Source organism: Corvus kubaryi, unplaced genomic scaffold (assembly GCF_017639235.1).
Source record: "Corvus kubaryi isolate FWS band 111438036 unplaced genomic scaffold, C.kubaryi_AGA036_p1.0 37103, whole genome shotgun sequence".
NCBI lineage: Eukaryota > Metazoa > Chordata > Aves > Passeriformes > Corvidae > Corvus > Corvus kubaryi.
The window spans coordinates 588,786-608,765 of record NW_024581029.1 but is presented as its reverse complement, the minus strand read 5'-3'; the positions used below and the strand labels follow the sequence as shown (position 1 = coordinate 608,765).

The window sequence follows — 19,980 nt, the reverse complement described above, 5'->3', positions numbered from 1 at the left end:
ACAAAATGCTGTTTAATTAAGAAAGGAGTAAAGTACACAGAAACACGCTGAACACAAAGATGTCACTATGCCCAAGCAGCAGGACTTTGTGCCAAATTGCTCCCATATTTTATAGCTTCTTTATGTAGGAGGGAAGCAGTGCTGAAAGAGGTCAATTATTTGTATTAATCCAGCTGAGCATTAAGGCAGTAGCAGAAAATAAATAGTTCTAGAAAGGGGTGCTCAGCCTTTTCCTCAAGATTAAACAAGTAGAATCTATCAGAGGGAAACTGCAATGTTTTCAGAATATCCCCTCAGAAGGGATGAAATATCACCATTACTAAATAAAAGAATAGAGGCAGAACTTCATGAGCCCTGAAGAGTGTCCAGGGGCTAATCAGACAGATAATGTGCATCATAGAAATGGTGTCTCTTCAGGATAATTGGGTTATTTGGGGGGGAAAAGGGGGGGGTGGGAAATCTAAAACTAAATTGTTGCAAAATAAAAAATAAGACTTCTGAAAGCAGATAATACCACATTGAGATGACACTTGAAATCTTAAATCCACTGCCTTTTTGATTCCTTTGAGGTTTTAAGAGTTCTTATCCTGCAAAAATGATAAACTGATTGTCCTTCATTGTGCTGGTCCCCTGGGTTCAGCTACATTGAAAAAAAACCCCAAAAAACCAACAAATAAAACCCACCCACACAACCAAAAAAACATGATTAAGAAGTGAAAATTCTGTTTCCAACTCCAGCCTTTCTACACAGAGTACAAGGTCTCTGGAGATGACAAAAAAAAAAAAAAAAAAAAAAAGAAAAAAAAAAAGAAAACCATAAAGCCAATTCCCCAATCTCGGAGTGCTGGTATCCAATCTCTCCCTCCTCAAGTACAATAGGCCTATTTTTAGGAAGTGTACTATCATATCATGTGGCCATCCTAAACTGCCCTAGAAAGTTGGCTGCTCTGTTACAGTTAAAAATTACCTCTCCTCCAGAAGCCGAACAACACACTCTCCTAAATTCCTGGCTCTCCATCTGCATTTCCTAACACACAGGACAGGATCACGACTGGTTTAAATCTCAGTTTTTGACAAATGATGTGAAAAGCAATGAATCATGCTCAGCAGGACTGCTTAAATCACATGTACATGTACACAGCACACACATCCCTCACACAGCCAAAGAAAGCTTCTATTTCCCTGATAAAGATGAGAGAAAGATATCAAACAAGACTTTTAGGCAATAGTGATTAAAATACTTGGCTGAGTCCCATGGAAACATTTCCATCCTCACTGTAACCTTGCGTCCTGTCATTCTCCTTCCAGTTGAGCTGCATTTTTTCCACATCTTACAGCAAGACAGTTGAATGTAATTTTGTAAGTCTACACCTGACAAGCACATAAAATAACATTGTCAGGGACAGCAACTGAGTCCCTCAGCTTCACACTGACTGCTGGAGCAGAAAGCACAGAAAGGCATTTGTGTGTTTGCCTGGCGGCAGAGTTAACTCCATGTACAGTAACCATGAAATGTTTGTATTATATTAATATGCTCATTTACTGACTATATTTAGGGGTTTTTTTTAATTTTTAGAACAATCCATAAATCATGAAGGAGGGAGAAGTTGAGACAGTAGCTACTGCTGACCTGGAGACCATAAAAACTTATGGAGCAAGGCCAGTTAAGCAAATTATTTTGATGCAACCTGCTTTTCCCACACATGCTGTGGCAAGCCGAGATTCATCCTTCTGCTTTCACAACCCAGTTAGTATTTTACAAGCTTTTACCAGCCAAAGCTGAAGGAATCTTGGAGCAATTGTTACAGATTTAACTGCCAGTCTCTGAGGCAAGTTTTACTTGCTTTGGAAGCCTCATCAAATCATAAGTTACTCTCCTCACAGGAGAGAAAGTTCTCTCACCACAGTCCACACACACCCCCCAAAAGAACCAGTTGTCACCACTGAAAAAGACCCATAAAAGAATTATTCAAATCAGCTTACAGGCATTTTGTCTGATAAACTCCTATTCTGCCTCTTTTCTGTCCCCCCTCCCTACTCAGTTCGTGACATCGGACAGCAGAAACAGCTGGTCAGAAGATAAATATGTGCAAGTCATGGTTCCAGCTGTGGGGGGTATAAAAAATACACAATTCAGCTGCCACCATGAAAGAGCTCTCAAATCTTTAACTCAAAAAAAGACTCGAGTTTCACTTTCATTCTCTCCTATGGCACAGAGTAGTACAAAGCTGAGGAGGTGTAACTATGCAGGTGTATCATCTGCATGCCACTGTTTGCTTTGCTCATTCATATGTACACATATCCCAGTTTGTATTAACATTTGTATCCGTACAGTAAATAAAGACAAATTATTTCACAGAATACTGCAAGAATTCCAGCCTTTGCAATTCAGACATCGACAACAAATCTAAGCAGCCATCATGCCGTTATGAAGATTCTGAGCATTTCCATTTTACTAATTATAGCTTTTTCCAGAAGGGAAAAAGGGAGCAAGTCAATTTGGACATGAGTCCCTGACTATCAAGAGAGAGTACAGACTGGATTATATTGTCATGAACACCACATGGCTGGAAGTGTTTTATCTATGTCTGAACTTATACTAACGTATTTCATAGCATCATGGAATGGTTTGAGTGGGAAGAAACCCTAAAGCCCAATCAGTTCCACCCCCTGCCATGGGCAGGGGCACCTTGCACTATCCCAGGGTGCTCCAAGCTCTATCCAACCTGGCCTTGGACACTCCCAGGGATCCAGGGGCCTCCCCGCCCTCACACAGAAGAATTCCTTCCCAATATCCCATCTGACCCTGCCCTCTGGCCGTTTGAAGCCATTCCCCCTTGTCCTGGCACTCCAGACCCTTACAAATAGTCCCTCTCCACCTTTCTTGCCTGCTTCCTTCAGGTACTGGAAGGCCACAATTAGGTTGCCCTGGTCTTTCCCTTTTCCAGGCTGAACAATCCCGATTATCTCAGCCTTTTATCCCTAGAAGTACTTTGTCAAGTCAAACCGAGCAGCAACACATCTCTCACATTAACTACACCAACTTATTTTTTACACCAAGCCCACTATTTCCTTCCCTGCCCACACCAAACACACTCAGAGCCTCCCTGAATCTAAAATGCTGCAAAGAAAACCATGGTACTAACAGGCATCAGACAAGCTGCAAACACTCACAATGAATTCAAACTTCAAAGAGTAGGTGGAAAACCACAAATTGGAGCCTGCTGACCTTTCTATGATTCATAAAGCAGCACAGCAGTGGTTCCCAACAGGCCAAATTCACTGCCCTGGAGCCTGAAGTGGTAACAGCAATTGCCATTTACAGAGTGAGTAACAGGGTGTTTCTAAGGCACACTTCGAATGAATTTCTGTGCCTACTCAGCCTATTTAGCTAAAGCCAATCTTTCTCACTGTAGGGACTCCTAAGTTTATTTCAACTCGATGGGAATAGGAAGTTCCACCACAGGTACAGGCAACAGGTACCACTGAAACCGGTATGAGTTGGCAGATGGCTGGGGGGTGGGAAGGGAAGCAGTGTTGAACTAGTTCCAAGCAGGTTCAAACTGTCACATAACACAAACATGTGAGTCATTTTGCAACCACCACTGTAATTCTATCTAAGACTGCCTCTTGGGAAACAGAAAGGCGCTTATATTCCAATACAGTCGTACCTAACAGGCTTTGACTGACAAATGTATATTAAATTCTCAATTAGTATTATAAAAAAAGGACTTGTGTAAGGAGGGAAGTTGTAAGCGAGTGTTTCAAAACGGTTCAAAACACACGTATTTCGTTGCTTCTGGCACACAGGAAATGCTGTATGTGAAGGCACACACAGCGTTCAGCAACAAACATGATAAACATCCACAGAATTTACTGATTGAAGCTACAGGACTCACTGCCATATGATGCCATACCTAGCGCCAGAGTGTCCCGAATAAAATAGGGTCACTTTGTAAAATTCACGAGGAGAAACCTATGCAGTACTCGGTGCTATCTATGAAACCACCAAGGGTTTATCTGTATAAAAACCATCTTACCAGCACATAGCACGGCCAACATCAGCACAAACTACTCCACGCCAGAGTACAGCCAAGATATCAAGGGCACCAGCGCTGTTTATACAGCATTAAGCCAGAATTTAATCCTGCCAGCACTGACCCAACAAATCGCCTGTCTTGAGAAAGACTTCGTGTCCCTAAAGCAGAAGTTACACGGAGATTGTATCAACCACCACTTGCTTAAGAAGGGGAGAGGTGAAACAGGTAGCCAAGCAGGCATTAAAAAATATACACGTATTAAAAATAAAAGCACGAGTTAAACGCACAAGCGCTTAACTCGTAGAATTCGGAAGTTTCAGAGGCAGCAGGCGAGCTCCTGCGGCCGGAGCCACCTTTGTCCCCGTTTCCGATGTGGAAGCGCCGGCCTTGTGTAAGGCGGGGACGGGACAGCGGCCGGGAGCCCCGGCCCGGCCGGGCGCCGGCGGTTCCGTTATGCGGGAGGCGCTCCCGCCGGGCAGGGCACGGCTCGGCGAGCGAAGGCAAGGCAAGGCAAGGCAAGGCAAGGCGAGGCGAGGGACTGACGCGCCGCTCGCAGCCCGAGGCCCCGTTCCCCGTCCCGCCCCGGCACTCACGTCGAGAGCTTCCTGGTCCAGAAGAGCCCGCCGGGCCAGAGCTCCTGCAGCTGCACGGCGCGGGCCAGGTTGCCCTTGATGTGCGCCAGGAAGCGGGCGGCCTCTGCCTCCAGACGCTCGCCGTAGGGCAGCAGCTTGTTGTAGACGATCTCCTTCTGCGGCGGCCGGGCCATGTCGGCGCTGCCCGGGGAGGGCCGGTGACCGCGGCCGCCGCGCCCCGCCCGCCCCGCTCGGCTCCGCGCCGCTCACTTCCGGCGGAAGGCGGGCCCGGGGCGGCTCCGGGTGCTCCGCGGGCACCGGGCCGGCCCGGGCGGAGGGCGCAGGGCCGGGGCTGGGGCTCTGCCGGGGGCGGCCACGGCGCTGTCCCTGCGGGTCCTCTTGGGCACCGCCGCGAGGAGGGGGCGGAAAGGCCGCGGCACCCGCCCGAGTTCAGGGTTCGCGCTCTGCGGCTTTGCGGTTTGTTAAAAAGCCCTTCTCCCAAAGGTGCCGCCACCTGGACGCTTAATTCGGAGTGAAAGCATTCGCGCACCGACTGCTCTCATCGGGAGGGAATCAAGCGTTAGTCCTCGCTCAGAAATACTCGGTGTGAGGTGGGGATGGGGCGGGTGCTGGAGATAACGGGGCAGTCCCCATCCCTGCAGAGGTGCAGGCACAGACCGGACGCTCACTGCCGTGGTCTGGCCGACACGGAGGTGTCGGGCCATAGGCTGGACTCGATGGCCATCTCCGAGGTCTTTGCCAGCCTAATTGATTCGGTGGTGCTGTAATTAGCCCCGGAGTTTGATAGCAGATTGCGCGGCTGCCTAAGAGGCTTATTTGAAATAATAAAGCTAGTCAGGAGAGCAGAGCTCGCCCGCGGGCCGTGGGTGTGGGATAAACTGCTGAGGGATATGTGATAACAGCACTGATAGCTGTTATCTCCAGCTGTCCTAATGTAATTGAATTTCCCCTCAAGAATTACATCGTGGCCATACAACAGCTGCAAACTGATTAGATTTAGAGCTACTGACAAGGGTAAATCCTGTTTTTTGATCTTTATGCTCAAACTAGCTCTGCTTAAAATTTAAAAAAAAAAAAAAGGCTAACTAAATTGTGGAATATGATAGGGAGAGAAGAAATGCCACAGAAAACCCAAGTGTGACAGGCAAAGGCATCATGGCATCTTCCCGAGGAGTGCACTTACATCATCTACTTTTTCCACCCTCCTAGACCCATGTTTTTAATAAAGGAAGCACCAGGATTTTGTTTACTGTCCCATCCTTCTGAAACCCTTCCATTTGTAGAAGATTTTGTATCACAGGATGTCATATCCCATCTATCAACTTTTACATGATTACAAAATAGCTGGACTTCGCTAATGTTGTTGCCATCTTTCACAGGGGCTTTTCAGTTGTGTTGCCTCATCTACATGAGGCAAAACAATTCATAGATGAATTTCTGCCCTTTCTGGTTTGAATTAAAAATGAAACTTGATCATAGATTTCTGTGGGGATAAAGTACATCTTCGTTTAGTGTTTTTCTGGTGAAAACAGGAATAAACAATATGAATTTAATAGTTTTTTCACCAATTCAGTCAAGGATAATAAATTGGCCCAAAAGCTGTAATAAAAAACCAATACCTATGGTTAGTGAAAAGGGTAAGTGAAAATATGTGTGCATTTAAACTGAAAAGTCTAAAATTATTTATTTTCTGTCACTTAGAGGCAATTCTTGATAATCAAAATGGTGATTTGTTCAGACATTTCCAATGTGGGAAAGTGTTTGTCAAATTTGAAGCATGCAGAATTTGTTTGGACTTGGAGGGGAAAAATATCAGAATTCTAGCCCAATGTTCAGAAATTGAAGTTGGCAGATACATCAGGAGCTTCGCAGCTGCGTTCTGTTGCTTTGTAGCCATGTTATAAAAAGTAACTCCTGCCCTTTCTAGCCCAAGTTAAAACTGAGCCTTGATTTTTCAGGCATTTTGGAGTATTTGGCATGTGAATGAACACCTCTGACCTCAGGGAGCCTGTTTTGTTTAAGCCAACAAGCTGCCTTCTCAGCTGTGGCCTCAGACACGAGTGCCTTCCACCGGAATTAAACACCTTTTGGGGAAAAACATGCCAAGTTATGCCATCAGCACCTCTGACAGCCATCCTACTAACTCATCTGATCTCCTCCATTCCTGTTTTCAGAGACTGAAACACAGGCAAAGGAGATTCTGGCTCCATTCATAGTTACAGTAGTAAGCATACCTGTAGTACTTGCATTTTGAATGTATTTTCTGCATATTGATTCATTTACTAATTACATTTAGTAATTATTAAAAAGTAATCCTTTTCCCCTCCCTGCTATGCCACCATTCTGCTCTTTAAAAGGAGAAAAAAAATGATACATTTTGCCAAGTGAGTCAAAAATAAATGTGTTGTTCAAGTTTGCAATATGTTTTGGCTGCAGCAGTGTGTGAGAGCACATTTGGTTCCCGAGTCAGATGATGAAGGACGGGGCTTTCATAACACAGGACCCGTCTGTGCCACTTCACATCAACAGCTTCTTCCTCTCCTATTAAGTAGGAGGAATATGAATTGCCAGCAACCCAAATACGGCAGCCACCTGTTGGTTTTGGCATTGCCTCCTGAGAATTGATGAATCCGAGTGGTGTAGTGAAGAAAACACAATCTCCCCATTCATGAGAAACTTTGAGTGCTGACAGTGGCGTAGGTCACGCTGGGGGTTGTTCACATGTTCCCTCATTGGGCGATGCCCGAGGGCAGCCAGCACCAGCACTGGCACAGGGATTTGGGGATCTTGTCACTCAGCTTTAACCCTGCTTCCTGCTGCCTCAGCTCTCCAGTGACTACTTAGCACAGATGTTTTCCTTAGTGACCCATCTGTCCTTTCCCACCCAAGTTAAAAGTTGGATCATTTTTGAGTGAAAGGCTTCTATGTGTTTTTCAGTACCTGAGGCCCTTCCAGCACCTGAAGGGAGACTACAAGAAAGATGGAGAGGGACATTTTACAAGGACCTGTAGTGACAGGATGAGGGGGGATGGCTTCAAACTGAAAGAGTACGTTTAGCTTAGATACACACAAGAAATTTTTCCCTGTGAGGTTGGGGAGGCCCTGGCATAGGGAAGCTGTGGCTGCTCCACCTCTGGAAGTGTCCAAGGCCAGGTTGGACAGGGCTTGGAGCAACTTGGGATAGTGGAAGGTGCCCCTGCCCATGGCAGTGGGTACAAGAATGAGCTTTAACGTCCCCTCCAACCCAAACCATTCTATGATTCTATGATTGTACAGTTTGGAAAAGGATAGCCAATCCAACAGGAGCTTCATATTACCTGTATCATACCTGTCCAGGTCTATGAGCCCCATATCTCACAAAGCCCCACTACAGAAATAAAGAGGAATAGCCTGCTTTTTTATGAGGCTCCTCAGACTTTCCCTCAGCCCCATGTTTCTAAACAGGTCGGTCATCCAAAGCTGGCACTGAAAGGTGCCAAGAGGCAACTGGGAAACATCCCTGTCACATAAACTTCTATTTTACAGGGAATTTGTCTATTTGGGGGATGAGGGCAAGAGTAATTACAGCATCTGAATGAAGAACTTAAGTTTCCTGTGTAGTATGGGACAAAAATAGGTTCTTCTAAAGTGTGATTCAGAGGAACTAATTTTAGGTCCCTAAAATAAGGCTGTCTAAATACTCCATGATATGTTTCAAGTTGGATGGGGAGGCGGGTTCAGTGTCACCTACAGCACATACGCTGAATATTGTTCTTTTTCTGCAATGCCTGTTTGGATCTGTGTGTTCTAATGTAAGTGGAACATTCCTTGAGCAGAAATAAGAGGACCTTGTGAAGGGGTTAAAATGCTATTATGGGCACCTTCATAATTTGTAAATCTTTACTACATAGACAAAGCTGACCAAATATGTGCAGCATTATCCTTCACTTTACATTCCCAGTGGTTCTGTTTATGAGAGTTAAATCCATCCTCAATTATATCCATTCACAAGATATTGTTTGGCCTCCGCTCTTTTCCAACTGAACTTAATGTGTTACTGTGCTTACAATGGACAGTCTTTGTTTGTACAAGAACCTCAATTCTCCTTGGTGAAATAAATTAATTTATAGCAAAAGTGGTTTTTCCTCTCCACTCTCTGGATTTGTTCTCTTTTGGTCCCTTATTGCCTAAGATTTGGAAAGCATAATTGCCCCAAATCCACAGCAGAGATTCTGCCTCTGACAGGCTGTTTCCTGTACATGTCTGAAACTCCCAAAGATATCCCTGGAAACTATTGTGCCGGCGGGGAGCAAAAGCAATAGACTTGAGCCTCTTTGTAAGAGGTTCTTTCCAAATTACTCACAGCTATTTGAAATAAATAATAATTCCTTGGACATGACAGAAATGCAGCCAACTTTGGGGAAAGACACATTAGGGTTTTTTTCTGTTCCTCTTGAGCCATTGAGATGGACTTTTCTGTCTCAGTCTCGTGCCAAACAGAAACCAGCCCCAGAGGAGCATGTGATGACAGTGAACTTGCAAAGGTCACTCCTAGGGATTCTGCTGTTCTAGGAAATCAAAGAAACACAGTCCCTTGGCAGCCTGCAGTCACTGACACAGAAACTGCTCATTATGGACTTGGGCAGCGGCCCTGTGTTTGCCAGAGAGGATTGTGACACACCTTACCCCAAGTGCCTGGGTAGCTGATCATATTAATTGTCTTTAAGTGGCAAATGCATCTGTTGCAGCTTCATCTGCAGTTCTCTGGTTTGTCTGTTCCTTGTCAAGCTGAAAAACTGGCAATGTCTATTTAAAAAGAAAATAAAAAACCATATATAAGGTCTGTTTTTCCCAATCAAGGACAAAGCAAATAGCAAAAAATCATTGCTCAGATTTTCAGCCTTGTTTCAAGCAGCATTCAGCACAAATAATTGTGTTTATCATGGCCATAGCTCAAGTGGTTGTTCAGGCTTTAATTCTGTGGGTGGATTGTATGTTCAGTGTTTGGACATGTGAATCAGCAGTATTTAAATATTTATGAATTCTGGAGGAGAAGCAAGCTCACTTAAATATTCCCTTAAGCAACCAATCCTTTCTCTTCTGCTAAAGAATTAGCTTTCCTTTGCTCCTGGCTGCGTGGTTTTGTACATGGAATCTGCACAGGAGACTTTTTTTGTACCTTTCTAAAGCAGCAGCTTCTCTCACGGGGTGTTAGGGAGACACCCAGCAGATTAAGAAACCTTTGGGAGGATCACATGGAACAAACCTGGAGCTCTCTGGTGTTCATTTGGTCTAACCTGGCATGTTGTTTATGTCTATGCCTTGGTAACGTGGGGATAATAAGTGTAATTATGCCAGGGGCATGATTATGGCAGTGCTGGGCCTGCTGACTAACACCAGGATCCAAGGAATTGTAAATTGGTTTATTATTGTCCCAGGTATCCCATTTAGAAGAGTTCAAGGTGAAACAATGACTGTAAATTAATACTTCCTTACAGCCTTGGAAATAAAACTGTCAGAAAGGCTGTTTAGGACAGAAGGAATGTTCCAACTAAAGAGCACAGTAGGCCTGTAAATTCAGGGATATCCCAGGGAAAGGGAAAAGTTGCTTTTGCCACATTTGTGTGTTGTTACTTCGAGGCCAAGCCCAGTGGAAAACAGCCTTGCTTAGTACAAATCCAGCAGCCCTGGATTTGCCCCTTCTGCTGGGCAAAGCACTGAGACCTGGGTGAAAGAGCTCAGGATGTTTAGAAAACTCAAGTGAGAAACAGAATCTGCCTTGAACAAAAAGAGCAGGAAAGACAGCTTGTAATCTCCAGAGAGGGCTCTGCAGGACAATCTGGTGGGCGTTCACTGTGGCTGTGATACCACTATCTACAACCCACACGTGTTTTCTTTTTCAGTAGCCTTGCAATGGATGGATACAGAACTTGATTCATGCTTTCTTGGCTTTGCAAAATGCCTGCTCAAATCCTCTAGCCATCCTCTGAATTAATCTGCTTACCCAAAGGCATGGCTGGAAAAATGGTTGTCCTTGGAGATTCCAGCCCCCTTCGCCTGGGAAAGATAGAGCCATCAGCATCTGGAGTGGTATTAGCAGGAGGCTTGACGGGCTCTGAAATTAGAAGAAACTGGACCAGAATCACTCTGGTTATCCCCAAATATCCCCAGCAAATTAGCACCTCTGAAAAGCAGGGAGTTTTGAGATGGGAAGTTGGGAGCAGAGGGAATTTAGGGTGGTGTCAGGGGTGCCAGAGTTGTTACCAAGTTCAGAGCAGCCAACAGCTGGATGTGCACAGCCCCTCTGCATCACAGCATCTGCAGCACCATGAGTGCAGCCCTAGCCAGCCCTGCCCAGGGCACCTGACCTGATCCTGCGCTGCACAGAGCAAGGATGGCATCCATCAGCTCTCCAGAGGCTTTTCAGGGAGCAGCTGGTACCATCAGAGCTACTTTGTTGAGTATCTCCTTCAGGTGCCCTCACTGATTTTTCTTGAAGCTAGATATTCACTTAGGTAGTCTTACTTTCTGACTACATTCCCAGGCTCTGTGCCTTTTTCTCTCTGTAGCCCCTGCAAGCGTTTATTTTTTCCAAGAAAGCCTTCAGCTTCTTTCAGACTGGCCTCAGTTTTTGCTGTGGAATTGTGCAAGAACATTTTCCTGTGACAAGACTAAAACTCAGAACTAAAGATTAAGAACTGGGCGTGCTACAACCTTACTTCCCCCCTGCATGCTCTCCATTTTCTTAGTTCACAGGCAGACATCCTGAGTCACAGGCTATTTCATTCTAATAGTTTAGTAGTCCTAAATGGGTTTTTCATCCCCTCCTTCATCTGCTTTTTAAGCTCATTCTGTTCTGGCATCATGTTCCTCAGCCGTAATTTCTGATTCATGCACAGTGTGAGAAGTTATTCCCTTTTGATTGTCATTAACTTTTTATCTGAGAATTTTTTTAGTGCCCTGAGTTTTTCTGTGTGAAAAATAACAAGGCCTCTTTGCCATCCATGGTTATGTAGACCTGTGTGGTCTACAAAAATCATGCGGATTCTTCTTGTTTTATCAGAACCACTGAAGTTTTTGCTAGGTTGGATGGGGAAGATGCCATAAGGTAATATAAAAATGGATGAAAATTCGGGTCTGACAGCATTCCTCCTTTCAAAGACAAGAGAGCATCTTTCTTCACCCAGATGCTCATTTTCACCAAATTTGTCACAAGTTAATGTCTTTGAATCATACTTTCGGAAAGAGCTGGCCACGGTTCAAAATTGGAGAATGAAATCCTGAAGTTGCCCAGTTCCAAGTAGTGAAGCAGTAATCAACTCGGTGAGACTTTCCCTGATGGCACAGGCTGCACTAATACAGGTCAAGATTCTGAAATACTCACTATTTTCTCTTTGTTGCTTTTGAGAATGCAGTTAAGGAGAATGAATCAAATAGTTTCACAGAGCTGCAAAATGTAATGCTGTCAACCCACCTCCCTGAGAAACCATTCCTTTAGCAACCCACACTCTTCTGTGTGTTCTTAGATCTTTTGTAGAGCCCTGAATCCTCTCCAGATTTGACAGCATTGTTCTGGCGGCCGTGGGAAGGGTGATGCTTAAATTTCCTATGTTTCAATGGGAATAAAAAATTTACTGCCTTAAATGACCACAGATCCTCCTCCTCAGCACGTGGAGCAAAGGAAACATAACAGCAGAATCTCAAATGTTTTCCTCAAATGTTAATGAGTTTCCTGTGAATGGATATTTCATAAATCAAATGCTGGATCAATCTGCTTTCCTATCAAAACCATTTAAATGTAGGCACTATAGTAGGTGGGTTTGTGTTTGGATTTAGTCATCAAGCCAAGACTGACTTGACCCTTCATACCAGCAGAGGACTGTCAGACTTAACCCCAAATTCCACCTGGTTCCTGTGCTTTGGTACTGAATAGTTTAACTTTATCCGTTAAACATTTTTGTTTGAGATGGGATTTTTTTTTGCCATAGGACACATCAGTTCATATGCTCATGTTTTAATTCCCAACACTTTGTGGTTTAAAATAACTTTGCAGTGATGATGCAAGTTTCCAGGGCTGATTTCCTCATAGCAAGTATTTATATTTACTCAGTGGTTTAGTTCCTTATTCTGATTTCAGATTAAAGTTTCATCACTACCAGCTAGGAATGATTTACCTGAAGATTCTTTCTTTTCTTTATATATCAGTGAAAAACTTTCAAAGGCTTAATTTGGACTGAAAAAAAAATGAACTTTGTTTTCATGTGGTTTTACTGGTGGAGGTTTAGAGGCTTTTTGCCTAACTTAAAAAATAAAAGGTCCTTTCAGAGAAACAGTTTAGGGGTCTTCATGCCCTACAGAATCAGGATGTAACACAAAAAAACCCCTCCCAAAATAACACCAAATCTACACAATATAGTCTAGCCAGAGGAGAATAACATCCTCACAATTTTGTATCTGTCACTTGTGTTACCTTATGTAAGCAGTCCGGGATTCTGGAGCACGAGGGACAAATTTAGGTCCCATCCACACAAAGTTTGGCTGCACTCCTGAAATCTGATCTGTGTGGGCGTGACTCGTACCCTGCACAACACTCCCCTTGCTCAGGGGCTGCTGCACAGGTGGAGGATTCTTCCCACACGGACCATGTCCCTGGATTTGGATCCTGGAGTATAAATGGATCAGCAGACAAGTGTTATCACCAGGTCACCTCCCTGTGCTATGGGCACACTGCGGATTCATCTATAAAGTCATTAATCACTCAACCACCAGAATAAAGCTCTCGAAGAATCCCCCCCTTTGTGCCTGTTTTCCCCTTCAGGCTTCCAAATATAATCTGTAGTGCTAAAAAGAAGAAAGTTCCTGATAGCCAAGAAAGAGGAAAAACTGGGAGATTAAGACCTACAAAAGGTTTCAGTATATTTAGATATTATGTAAATAAGGACTGCAAAAAAGACCCTGAAGAAGCTTGTACAGCTTTGAAGTAGAGGTAGCAAACCCATTAATTTTCATTCAGAAATGAAGGGTAAATGCAATTTAGGAGAAGAAAACATTACATAGTAATGAGCAAAAGAGGAAAGCTACTGAAAAAGGGAAGAAATTTATAATTTCACTTGATGAAGAAAACAGAAAGGAAGGGCAGCACATTATTTTAAAGGAGAGGAAAATAAAATCTGATGTGCATTACACTTTACAGAAAATAAGGAAAAAATGCTGGAAAGGTCAAACTAAGCTTGCATGGCTTCCAAACTTCTTCCCTGATATTCCATGCTCCCTACGTAACAGCAATAACCTGGCAACAGAAGCAGTAACTTCTTTTAGCTGGAGGCCTTGGGGTCCTTTGGAAACACTCATCAAAATCATCTGGGGACTGTTTGGAAGTGAATAAGGTCTACAGTTTGGTTCAGACAAACAGAGCTGCACAGCTAAAGATACATCAAGAAGTTCTTATGATAAAAGGTAGCAGTAGAGGGAAATGCAATCGCAGCAGGTTTGAGGAGGAGCCAGGTTAGCTAAGAATGGTGCAGAAAAATAGCAGCGTAGTTACAAGGTGAAGGATGAATCAAGACAGCAAGGTGGGAGGTTATGAGCCTGATGGGGTATCCATGTGAATGCCAAAGGCAGTCCTTTTGGGAGTGGGAAACATCAAGTGTGTGCGGTGGTGTGAGGTGACAGCCACACAGAGAGAAAGTGGGAGCAGTGGGTGATGAAAGAAACAAAGAAAGGTTTGAATGGTTTTCCAACTATTCTGTGCCAGACATGAACAAACAGCATACATAAGGAACCTACATCTTTCAAATGACCAACCCAAAAGCTTAGTAACTGACATTCCTTAATCAAATTGCTTTTTATTGATAGTGGCCATAGCTCTGATGCTCCCAACCAGCTTCACCTGGGACCCACCCACGCCCCCTCCGCTCTTTGGTGCAGGAGCTCTACTTAAGCTGAGGGCTGAGCAGAGCTCTTGCCCTTAAATTGTGGGTGTGTTCAGTCTTGGTTTTGCTTCTGTGTGGTAGCTGTGGGCCCAGCCTACTGTTCCTGGAGGGGCTCTGCTGGGAGCCCTGGCTCTACCTGCCCAGGTACTGGAGGATTGTTGTCACTGATGTGCCAAGGCTGCTCTTTGCAAAGCCACATTTGTGTGGTTCCCTGGTGTTTGGCTGTAAGGGTGTTATTGTTGGGTTGTGGTGTTTTCCAGTAATAATAATTTTACTATGCCTTTTTCATGCCATAGCTAAAACCCAGTGTTGTTGGAAAGATTTACTGTGCTTGGAGTGAATACTGGGAGTTTTTAAAGGCTTTATGCCCAGAGGTGGGGCAGAGGGCCTGGTGCTGAATTGTGTTATTGTTATTTTTACAACTGGCTGTAGCTTTAGGAAGTGCAGCCAACTGGTTCTCCTTAGGCCAATGCCACCATCCTGGAATAAACAGCTGGAAGTGGAAGGGCAATTCAGAACTCCATGCAGGCTGCCTGCATTTCTTAGTATTGTGTGCTAAAGCTCTCTTGCTAATTACTGTGTTTGAGTAACCTTTGGTTTCTAATTTTGGTTGTTTAGGCAGCAAAATATTAAATGGTTCACAGTTATCATCTTCTGGAGTTCTCTGCTACTTGTCATGAAATGAGAAAGTTGGACTTGTCTAAGGAAAGACTGGCAAAATATTATGATAAATAAATGAAATATCAAAGACTGTAGTGATAGTAAGTGTCATTGTTGCCAGTGCTGGAGTCAGCAGATAGCAAAGTGTCATCAGCACCAGGATAAGCTCTGCTTTCAAGGCTTCTGTGGCTTTTTAGTGTAATAAACTGCTACTGTAAATCTATTTTTTAGTGGTCTTGCTTTTCACTGCTGCCAGATGGCAGCAAATTACAAAAGATTTTCTGTATTCTCCTCCTCTTTTTTTCAAAACAAAATGGTGCTGATTCCACATTAGAAAAATGTATGATCTCTGTGAAAGTCAAAGGTTTGATTTAATGTGTTATGTAGTTAAAGCATATGATGTTTTGTCCTTTGTGTTTCTATTCCCTGTCATACTGGAAGTTTTTTTTTTTTCTATGTGAATATCTGTGTTTTGTTCTGAATTGAGTGGTTGTTTCTCTAGTTAACTGGTGTGTCTTGGAAAAGTGATTTCATTATTTTTCTAGGACTTTATTTTGAACCTCCCTCTAGTGTTAAGATCCAAACCTGTGGACAACTCAGGTTATGCTGTATTACTGTAGAACACAAACTTGCACATGGGTGGAAACTGCTTAATGGAGAGCATACATAAAACTATTTTGGCTTTTATTGTGAAGTTGCTGTTATCTTACCTTTATCTGTTGGTGAGTGAGAGCAGTCAGAGTTCATCTTGAAGGTTGGATAAATGCTGTTTCTAATGTAGAATTCTGCCTGAAAAGTTGGGGTTTTTTTACAAAAAAAAGCAAATAAAGGGGGGAGAGTTAAAGTTCAAGCAGACATAGAACACACCAGAGAAAAACCTTAGTGGTGTGTTCTTGGAGACTCGACCTACTAAATAATCAGTCTTTGACTTGTTTTTGTATATGTAGCATGTAGACAAAAGAAATTATGTTATGACAGCTTTAGAAAGGTTTGCTAACACTAATAGATACCACTGAAAGTTGGGTGAACAGTTTGCATGTGATGATCTTTCTTTCTCTGGGGTCTGCTCCTCCAGCTGAGGAGTTTGGCATTTGCCCCAGTACAGGGGAAAGAGGCTGTTAAAACTCTGGGTGAACTTTTAAGTTAAGTGGAGATGTGAGGTAAGTTGGTAACTCAGCCTCAGTTCAGGGAAGGATTGCTGAGATGAATGTGGGGTTTTTTTTCCCTATGTTTTAGTTTTCAACTATGTAATTTCCCACCTTATCAGGGAAAATTACCTCAGTTCGGCAACGTATGGATCACACTTTGTTCTCAATGATTCCTGTAAAGGCCTGGGAAAAGCTAATGCTGCTCACCTGTGCCCTGGATGCTTGAGGTGGGGACTCCAGGTGTGTATGTGGCAGCATCAGCCCTGGAGGAGGAGACGATCCCGTTCAGACATTGTTCTCTCAACGTATTTCTAACCTGAAATTGATGTGGGAATGACACCTTATGAGGGCTCCGTAGGACCACCCCTCAGGGATGCGGGGCCGCGTCCCTCACGGCGGGAGCGGTTTCCCGCCCTCGGGGTCGGGCGCTCTCCCCTCACAGGAGAAGCGATGTTTTTCCCTTACGGGAAGAGCTGTGTCTCCCCTCGCTGTCAGGTGTGTTTCCCCTCACAGGAGGAGCAATGTTTCCGGCCGCCGCTATCGGGTGTTCTTCCCTCACACGCAGGTCTTCTCCCCTTCCCCTCAGGGCTCTGCCCGGGGTGCCGTAGCCCGCCCCGTCCCCACGTGAGGCGGCCGCTTACGCGGTAAGCTTGAGCCTCTCGCGCTCCCGTCCGGGCGCCGCTGGCCCGCGGAGCACCGGCGGCCGCAAACAGCGGCTCTTCCTCCGCCGCTGCCATGTCCACCCTGGCCAAGGCCTCCGGCGCGCTCAAATCCGTGGATTACGAAGTGTTCGGGCGGGTGCAAGGTAATGGCGGGCTGACGGCGCTTGCAGGGCGAGGGGCGCCGCGCTGAGGCGGCGGCGGTGGCACCGCGCGTGCGCGGGGTGGGAGCGGCCTGAGGGGAGGCGGGAGCCGCTGCCGCGTTCCCAGCGGGTCGGGAAAGTTTTTTTGGTTTTGTTTTAGATTGTTGTAAATATTCCCCCGCCTTAAGGCTCGGCTCCCTTGGGAGCACAGGCTGCTCTGTCCAGAGTAGTTCCTATTCCTCGCACTTGCGCTTGTGGCTTCTGTCAGCGCGGGTATGTGGGAATGCCCTTCCCGTCCTTCCCATTCAGACACTGCAGCGTTTTAATTAACACTTAAATACGTAAGTGATAATAATCATGTGACGAAGGGAAGGCTCAAACTCAAGTTCTGTTCAGTTCCCCTAATGTTAATGTCCCTGAAGTTTCCATAATAAAGCGCCACGGGTGACTTGTATGCACACTATTGCCCCTTTATATTGACTGAAATTCCTGCAGGTGATATGCTCACACGCTATTTTGATTTCCTTTTTTTCTTTCTTTTTTTAGGTGTTTGTTTCAGGATGGTAAGGCAATGCTGGGTTTACTAGCTATACTTGATGGTATAATATTTCCAGTGCTAAAAATACAGCGGCAGGTCTGTGGAGTGTAAATATATCCAGCCTGAACTTTGAGTGCTTGGTTGGATGGTTAAGTACTGTGAGTAGATTTAAACCGGTTTTATATTAAAATGAGTTTTTAAAAGCTTACTAACTAATGTGTTGCTTGTGTAGATTGTGGTTTGGATTACTTGTGATATAACAGCTACAAGAATGTGGTAACACCTTAATCTTTAGAAAGGTTAAATCTGAAACAAGGTGTTTCAGTTTAATTTTTTAAATGGCAACGTAGTACCTGTATTTAAGGAAGGCTAGAGTGGAAAAAATGTGCTGCGATTAAGCACTCTGTGGCTCATACCCTGAGCAAGTGACTCCAGCAGCTCTGAACGTGCAGCAGGTGGCTTTGCATTCCACAGAAACCCATGAAACAAGAGGACACAATTAAAGTAAGAACGCTGGTTTTGTCTCAAAATAGGGGCCCATGCTTAATATTAAATCAGAAAGCTTTTATGTATAGTTTATATATATATTGTGAAATAGTGCCAAGTGGAAATGAATAGAGGACTGCAGTAGAGTTTGCCTTGAATTGAGTTATTCTATCAGGAAGAAAGGGTAAGTCCAGGCTTGCTGTGCCTTATTTTGAGCTGACCTGGAGCCCCATGAACACACACCTCAGTGCCAGTCCTGAGCTGCTCTGCAGTACTGAGTAAAAGGTTTGTAGCTGCATTCCTGTGCCTTTGGCCAAATTAGTTTGGAGAAGCTGCTCATAATCACCTTGGAAAACACTCTTCATAGTTAGCACCACTTTTTCATTGGCTAAATCACCCCAAAACATGTTTTGTCTTTTGGAATGGGCTCATATAGACCTGAAGTTTGGCTCTTGCTCTTTGTGAATTTCATCACAAATGAGTTGCTGGGAAATCATAACTTTTTGGTATTGCAAAAATATGCTTGGGGTTTTTTTTCCTAGTAATTAGATTATGACCTTTGCTGCTGTTTGTCAGTAGAAATGCAGTAGCTGGAGGTAGAATTTAAAGGGTGAAAGTCAGGTGGAAAGGACTTGAAAAGGAGCTGGAGGAAAGGAACTGGGAAGCTTGTACACATAGCAGACTTAATGAGTTTGTAAACTGTGGTGGCTGAAAGGTCAAATAAGCAGTGATAGGAGCTATGGAAAGGAATAAAGTAGGTAGAAGGGAATGGTGTGGGATAAGTGGAGTCCTTTGTGATCGAAATCTTGTTCTTTTTGGGAAATGGGCCGTGCCTTTTGCAACTGCAGAGCTGCCGGGAACATCTGAGTGCCTGAAGATGAGTATCACCCATGGATTTTTATTTTTCAGATGTAGCTCTTACAACTATGCAAATACAATTGGGGGGTTGAGTGTTCTGTTGGTGGTGTCTGTGCTGGCACTGATTGTCCTCTCTCATTTCCCAAATCAGTACACAGAACAGGAAGCCAAGAAATTAGGAGTGGTTGGCTGGGTTAAAAATACCAGCCAAGGAACTGTGACAGGCCAAGTTCAGGGCCCAGAAGAGAAAGTGAATAAAATGTAAGTATTTTTGTGGTCTTTTTTTTTTCTTACTGTCATTAATTTGCAAAAGTGTTTTTAATACAAAGTGACAAGTAGATCCATGTTTCAGTAATGTAACAGTGTTTTCATTCAGTGTGGAGGTAAGGAGGTGCATTCTTCAAGCTGTATAGTAGTCTTTAAGCTTTAGAAAATACTGTGTTTTCGTTTCTAATCCCACACAGTTTAATGAATTTCCTTAACATCCCCAGTTCTTGTGAAATGAAAAGAAAGCCTTTATTCATGTGATTAAAGATCTGTTTTTTAATTAATCAAAACTTTTCTTGTTTAAAAAAAATTGAAGAACTTCTTGAGATGCTTTCTCAGTCTGTGCTTAAAACAATTTAAAGGAAACTGTGTTTAAATATTAATTTTTTTCCCTGATTTAAAAAAAACCATAATACATAAATACACATTTTGACCAAGGCCTGCAGTCTCTGCCTTTGGAAATGAGTTTTGAAGTATTTTGGTGTCTTTTAAAGAATGGGTGATAATTTTCATTATGAAATTGCCAGTTTCCAGCTTAAAGCTATCACTGAGGAAATGATGCCTGGAGAAAACACAAAGCCCCAGTGAATTGCTTCCAACTATCATTTTTTTTGCGAGGGTATACAGGGAGATTGTTGGGAACTTTAAAAAATCCTTCAGGGGTTTGTTCTCTCAAC

At 43.9% G+C, this 19,980-nt stretch overlaps 2 protein-coding genes and 1 long non-coding RNA gene across 3 annotated transcripts in view; 1 reads left to right on the top strand and 2 right to left on the bottom strand.

The window, feature by feature from the left end:
- PSME4 (proteasome activator subunit 4) overlaps positions 1 to 4,865 on the bottom strand; it is a 43,986-nt gene extending 39,121 nt beyond the window's left edge. The window contains exon 1 of the mRNA XM_042021068.1: positions 4,634 to 4,865. Within this exon, the coding sequence (XP_041877002.1) occupies positions 4,634 to 4,806 (173 nt within the window). The 5' untranslated portion in view covers positions 4,807 to 4,865. The remainder of the gene's footprint in view (positions 1 to 4,633) is intronic.
- A 3,633-nt stretch (positions 4,866 to 8,498) lies between these two features.
- On the bottom strand, positions 8,499 to 17,075 carry LOC121661179. Its single transcript, XR_006014857.1, has 5 exons — positions 16,994 to 17,075; positions 16,560 to 16,668; positions 15,915 to 15,993; positions 10,617 to 10,727; positions 8,499 to 9,418 (listed from the first exon to the last, which is right to left on the bottom strand). It is a non-coding gene; the product is annotated as an uncharacterized LOC121661179 (long non-coding RNA).
- The window catches only part of ACYP2 (acylphosphatase 2), a 33,175-nt gene continuing 30,180 nt past the window's right edge, over positions 16,986 to 19,980 (top strand). The window contains exons 1-3 of the mRNA XM_042021067.1: positions 16,986 to 17,157; positions 17,701 to 17,717; positions 19,188 to 19,297. Of these exons, the coding sequence (XP_041877001.1) occupies positions 17,088 to 17,157; positions 17,701 to 17,717; positions 19,188 to 19,297 (197 nt within the window). The 5' untranslated portion in view covers positions 16,986 to 17,087. The remainder of the gene's footprint in view (positions 17,158 to 17,700; positions 17,718 to 19,187; positions 19,298 to 19,980) is intronic.